The sequence below is a fragment of the Apaloderma vittatum genome, unplaced genomic scaffold (genome assembly GCF_000703405.1).
Source record: "Apaloderma vittatum isolate BGI_N311 unplaced genomic scaffold, ASM70340v1 scaffold31759, whole genome shotgun sequence".
NCBI lineage: Eukaryota > Metazoa > Chordata > Aves > Trogoniformes > Trogonidae > Apaloderma > Apaloderma vittatum.
This window is the reverse complement of record NW_009737565.1, coordinates 4,275-10,271: the sequence shown is the minus strand read 5'-3', so window position 1 is coordinate 10,271 and position 5,997 is coordinate 4,275. Positions and strand designations below refer to the sequence as shown.

Sequence of the window (5,997 nt, the reverse complement as noted above, 5' to 3'; positions counted from 1 at the left end):
ACCCACACCCCGGGGGTCCGACGGGTGCAGCCCCCAGCAGGGCAGTTGTGCAAGAGGCCAATTCGGTACCTGTGCGGGTGGGATAACCACGTGGATTACACCCTGTGCAGACACCCTGCCACTGCCTGAGCTCACAGCCACAAAATAAGGCTTGTAATGACTGTTTCCATGTCCGTCCTGTGGTGGGTCACCTAGGTAGCTCAGATCAGAGGCAGAGGGAGGTAGGAGAATTTACTGTGCCATATTCAAAGTTAAAATAACAGGTTTACAGTTCCCAACAAACGAGCATCCTCGCCGGCTGTGGAAGGATGCTGCTGCAAACCCGAGTCCCGGGATGCAGGCTGTTACAGGAGTGGTGCTGAGAAGCGGTTCTGCAAAACACCTGCCCTGGGACCAGGGCGGACAAGGGCTGTGCGTGTGAAGGGCTCAGCTCCCTCCGGTGTCTGACACACAATTCAGCAGATGCCTCTCCAGAGCCTGGGTCAAATCCTGCTTTCAATTACCTGGCATAAATCTGGAGCAGCTTCGCTGAAATCAGTAGGTTACCCCAAATGCACATCGCCGTAACTCAGAGCAGGTTCATGCTCCGCATCCTCTGCAGATTCCTGTTACCAATTGACCTATAAATCTACGGTGCAGACCAAGAGGGGTTACCAGCAGGGCGCAGAGTATTAGCTTTCGCGGCAGAAATGGTAACTTCATAAGTCAGAGCAGGGAAAGTGCGGCTGCTCTCTACTTTGCAAGAAGAGAAAGAAAAGTATGAACAAAGTATGTTGCAGGAAGGAGAGCAACTGCAGGGTTAGTGCTAACTGCCCGGCAATCCCCCACATTGCCGGTAACTGAACCTCCACATTACAGAGCACCTGCATAGTGTACAACGTGAAATAACACCCTCATTAAATGGTGTGGATAAAACTGGACTTCACCTGTGCATTCACAGTGTTCACAGGCGAGGCTGCTGACACCAAAAAGCAGTGTTTGCAAAGGAACCCCTAGGCTGTGAAAAATCCCAGCTCTCGTGTACCAGGGTCCTTCTGCGAGGCAGCTGTGCTTGTGCACAAGCAATGCTCCTAGCATCAGCGGCCCCTGCCTTGCGCTTGCCGGTCAGGCGGGGCGATGGGGTCAGGGTGACATTCACCACCAAACAAAGGTGCAGCATTGCCCTCGGGTTTAGGACACAAGCAGAGGCAGGTCTGGGGCAAGGCTGGGGCTGTCCCAGAGTGAAGCCCCTGGGTGAGAGGGAGATGCCGCGCTTGCAGCGTTTGGGTCTGCACAACTGAGAGAGGAGGAGGCATCTGGGCACTGCCTCTCCTTGCCTGGTGTGGCAACTGCTCCCGAAAAGAGGAGAGGAATTTTTATAGGCAGAGAGTTGCTCTCATTGCCCTGCAGCTTTCTGCTGCAACTGTAGTGGTGTATGTGCATCCCCCAGGTCCAGGCTGGTCCCGCCCCCAGCCCCTTGTCCCTCTGTGCCATACGCTGTCGAGGAGGTTCCTAGGGGTGCCGGTGGGAGACCCTAGTGCTGGCAGCAGACCCAGCCTGCCACATGCTTAAAGCTTGTTCAGACAGAGGGGCTCAGCCCGTTGCATCAGGGAGGGGCTGAGCAATGAGCCTTGGCGGTCCCATTAGTCACCGGTCAGAGCCGAGAAGCTGAGGAGGTGACTGGTTATGGGGGCGGACCTCTCCTCCCGCCCCCTCCTCTGCACGTCAGAGCTAAGGCCCATTAGCGAGGCAGCATGAGCGGAGGCTGCGGTGTCGCTCCCTGTGTCCTCCCAGCTCCATCAACAAACAGGGGCCTTCAGCCTCCCGGGGCTGTAAATCAGAGCCTCTCACTAGCGCTGGAGCCTAGATGACCACATTTGTTCAGCCTGATTTCCAGCAGCACGAGGCCCAGAGTGCACCAGTGAGAGCTGCTCCATGGGAGCCGGCAGAACCGGGCAGGGCACCCCTAACTCAAACTCTGTCTGCAGAACCTCAACGTCTCCTTCCAAGGCTGCGGGATGGACTCCCTGAGTGTCAGGGCCATGGACACAGACACGCTCAGCCAAGTGAAGGAGAAGATTCTGGAGGCTTTCTGCAAGAACGTCCCCTATTCCCAGTGGCCAAGGGTGGAAGATGTTGACCTTGGTAAGGACAAGGTGCATTGGACCAGCCAGTCCTTAAAATCTGATGAAGCACCTGATGTTGCACAGTAGCTCTTGGTGGCAGCAGGTGAAGCTGCACTGACAAGAGGGGAGACATCAGGGCAGCCTTTTCCTGAGGATACTCTTCAGGAATGAGTGATGGGACCAGGTACTGGTGGGCAGGAATAGCTGGGCACGTAACTGGAAAGAACCTTTAGGGAAGCCCAAGTGGAGCATGATTGGACTTGACCCCTTTAAAGCCCGTAGCCTGAACTCCAGAACAAGCACCCTCTAACATCCCCCTGTGCCTGCAGATGGCTTGTTAATACATGTCTCTCCACAAGCAGCTCTAACTGAGCCTGTGGGCTCCTGTCCAGCCATAGATTCAGATCTGTCATTTGTCAACCCAGTCACCAACTCCTTCTCCCAAAATTTAAGAAAGGTGCAAGCCGAATGCTTGCTGGTAAGAGAAACCCATGGTGTCTGTGGTGCCTCTGTGCCCTGCAGCGGGCCATGGAGGTGCAGCCTGGCTGGCAGCGATCGCAAGGTGTGACATTCATAGTCAGCGCCCGAGAGACTCTCCACAGAGGAATGGCCTGGGCTGGAGCAGTGGTGGGGCCCTCTCCTCAGCTGGTGCATGTGGCGTCCCTTGGGCTGGTCCCAGCAACATCCAGGTCTGCTCTAGTCTGGAAGTTCCCACTCCAGTGGCAAAGCCTGAAGCCATTCCTAATCACAGAATCACAGAATGTTGAGGGTTGGAAGGGACCTCCAGAGATCCCCCAGTGCCACCCCCTGCCAGAGCAGGGTCACCCAGGGCAGCCCCACAGGAACACGTCCAGGTGGGTTGGAAAGTCTCCAGAGCAGGAGACCCCACACCCTCTCTGGGCAGCCTGGGCCAGGGCTCCGGCACCCCCACAGGGAAGTGAGCTCTGGTTTCACAGAGCCTTGGCAGGGGGCTGAGCAGCTCCTGAGCCCTGTGGGGCCGGTGCCCGTAGCCCCCGGCCCCGCAACACTTGCCTCCCTCGGGCTGGTGTCTCACGTCTCTCTCCTCTCTGTTCAGAGTGGTTCGCCACCAGCACCGACAGCTACATCCTCCGGGACCTCGATGACACCTCGGTGGTGGAGGATGGCAGGAAGAAGCTCAACACGTTAGCGCATTACAAGGTACAAAACCCACCAGTGCCACAAGAAAGTTTTGCCTCCTCGGAGCCTGCCTGGCCTCGGGGGCGAGCTGTGGTTCCCCCTCCAAAAACAGGATCATCAGGAACAAGCAGAGAGGTTGCCATAGCTCCGTGAGAGCTTCCGGGGAATAGACATCTGCCCTGGCGAGAAGCTCGTTAATATTGCAACACACTGAAACTAATTAAACACTCTTCATGCAAAACAAGTTATTACTGACAACAGAAAGAGGAGGAAAAAAAGCTCCTATTCCCAACGGCCACCAGCCTGGCTGATTAGTATCACTCTACTCTTGATCCGTTCTGCTGAAATCGCTGCCACAATTGTCACTGCCTGCCCTGAGGGCAGGGGCTAGGGTTGCCATCAAGGAGCAGAAGCCAAAAATATGGGGAAATGAGGGGAATCAAATTATTTTCTTGACCGTTGTTCCTTTTAAAATTAAATGAAACCAGAAATTCTTACATGATTTCCATATTCCCTGCTAAGCCTGGGAGCATAATCCTCACTGGTCTGTAACAGTGCATGGAAAATCAAAAGCGGAGCTGAGTACTTATTAATATATCCTTATTTCGATAAGCACTGTGCCGCAGAGCCCCGCTGCTGGCCTGGTGCACTGAGAGCCCGAGGCAACATGGAGGTGCCAGCCCCGCAGGTCTGGGCAAAAGCAAAGCAGCACCTGCACAGCGCAGCGCTCTCCTCTTCGGATTGCCTGGCATCGGCGTCTAAAACTGTATCTTGGGCACGTGTATTTAGCGGATTCTCCTTGGATTTGAGGACCTCACTACCTTGTATCTGCATTTAAAGAACTCTTTCTGTGTTGGGCAGTGCCATTACTGCCAAGACGGGGAGCAGCGTCAGGGCAGACACAGTTTGTGGTGGAGCAGTGACTGCACCAGTGTCCCCCTGCTCGTGGGATCCCCCCAGGGCCATCTTCAGCTCCATGGGAGGCACCTTTAAGGCCCCTATTATAACGTCTGCTCTTCCTTTCCTCCGCAGATCCCTGAAGGGGCGTCGCTGGCCATGAGTTTGTCGGACAAGAAGGACACCACGCTGAGCAGAGGTAACGCCTCGCTTCTCTGCGCCCATTGCTGTGACCGGGCAGAAGCACCTGCGGTGTTAGAGGGGTGTCTCTGGGCAGGGGTGCTGGGAGCCAGGTGCCAGCCGCCTCGCCTGGGCGTTGGGGTGTGCTGGTAGCCCATGCGGGGCTGGCTCTGGTGTTGCCAGCACTCGCAGAGCACCCTCAGGTCTGAGTCCTGCCACACCAGCAGCGGCAGCGCAGCGGTCCCATGTGGCACCAGGGGCGAGACAGACTGGTGACGTGGAGACACTTAGAGCTTTAATGACTGCCGTGCGTGGTGGCACTAACTGAACCACGGCCGTCACCTGGGGGGAAGAGGGACGCGGGGAGCTGGGGGCAGAGTTTCTGCAGGGCGTGGGCAGAGCAGGCATGCTGGCCCGTGGCTGGATGAGGCCGTAAGGGCCTGGCACAAGGGCGTCCATGTCGGCTACTGCTGGGCTGCCCTTCATAGAGTGCTCCCCCGCTGGGTGGGCAGGGAGCCCTGGCCAGAGCGGGGCACGTCGACTGGTCAAACCTGCATTGGCCGCTCGGGAGGTCGCAGACCTCTGAGAGCCTGGGACTCAGCCTGAAGAGCGGGTGGCTTCCACACCCCTCCTAACTTTTAAGGCTTGTCTATGTTACTTGCAGGCTGGAGGTTCACGCCGACTTTTCCTTCTGTAAGAGATGTGAAGAAGGTCTGGGCTGCATACATTTGTGATATGCACATTGCAGGAGATGCGAGTGTCATACTGGGGATTTAGAAATGTGTTACCCGGTATCTTCCTCTCTCAGCTTTGCTGGGGTGCTGAGTGCTTTCCCAGCCCTTAAGATGTTTGCACCTTTCTTCTCACATCCTCATTAGGGGTTTGCATCCAATCTGTGCTAACAAGGTGAAAAAAGGGAAGCATCTGAGACTGATTGACTGGAAAATCCCTTTCCGTCCCAGTTACAAATGCTCACTTTCTTGCCAGTGTGTCTCTACGTTTCAGAGAGTCAAAACAGACCAGAGACAAAAATTCACACTGAACAAGGAGTTTCAAATGCCGTGTGCTGGCTGCCTGCACCAAGCCTGTCTCTGCAGTGAGATTCCTCTCTCTGGAGTGAGCAGCTACTCGGAGCTGCAGCTGCCCTGATGATGAGCCTGGGAGATGGCCCAGGGCACGTGGGACTCGGGGGGATGTTGGGGCATCACGCAGCAGAACAGGACGTTGCATAGCATCGCAGAACGTGACAGGGCTTCTCAGGACAATACGATGCAGGACGTCATGGTATAGGAGTGCCCCAATGCTGGTCCTGCTCTTGTACCCTCTTGGGTCCCTTGTAAGACACCCCTTGGGAGACCTCGAGTCCTCCTCAAAATACTGCCTGAAGTACTTACCATGTGCCCCAGAAGGCAATAAACAACACCAAAACAAATTAAACCGCTGAGGTCACCTGGGATGGGAATGCCAGCTCGGTGTTGGGCTTCTTGGGGAATAGGAAACACCTCCGGACACGGAGGGTGTCTGCGGAGGCAGTTTCAGTTCGGATGCCCCAAGTGAGCAGCTGTCTCTGTCTCTTTTTCTTTGCAGTGAAGGATTTGGACACTGAGAAGTACTTCCACTTGGTACGTATCCCTGCAGCAGCGGGTCCCAGCCGCGA

General features: G+C 55.8%; 1 protein-coding gene across 1 annotated transcript in view; it reads left to right on the top strand.

Annotated features, from left to right (window-relative positions):
- Nucleotides 1–5,997, top strand: part of LOC104279918 (plexin-D1-like) — a gene marked incomplete at both ends in the record, with an annotated part of 10,087 nt that overhangs the window by 155 nt on the left and 3,935 nt on the right. The window contains 4 exons of the mRNA XM_009877381.1: nt 1,968–2,124; nt 3,181–3,284; nt 4,296–4,359; nt 5,928–5,962. Coding sequence (XP_009875683.1) covers nt 1,968–2,124; nt 3,181–3,284; nt 4,296–4,359; nt 5,928–5,962 — 360 coding nt within the window. The remainder of the gene's footprint in view (nt 1–1,967; nt 2,125–3,180; nt 3,285–4,295; nt 4,360–5,927; nt 5,963–5,997) is intronic.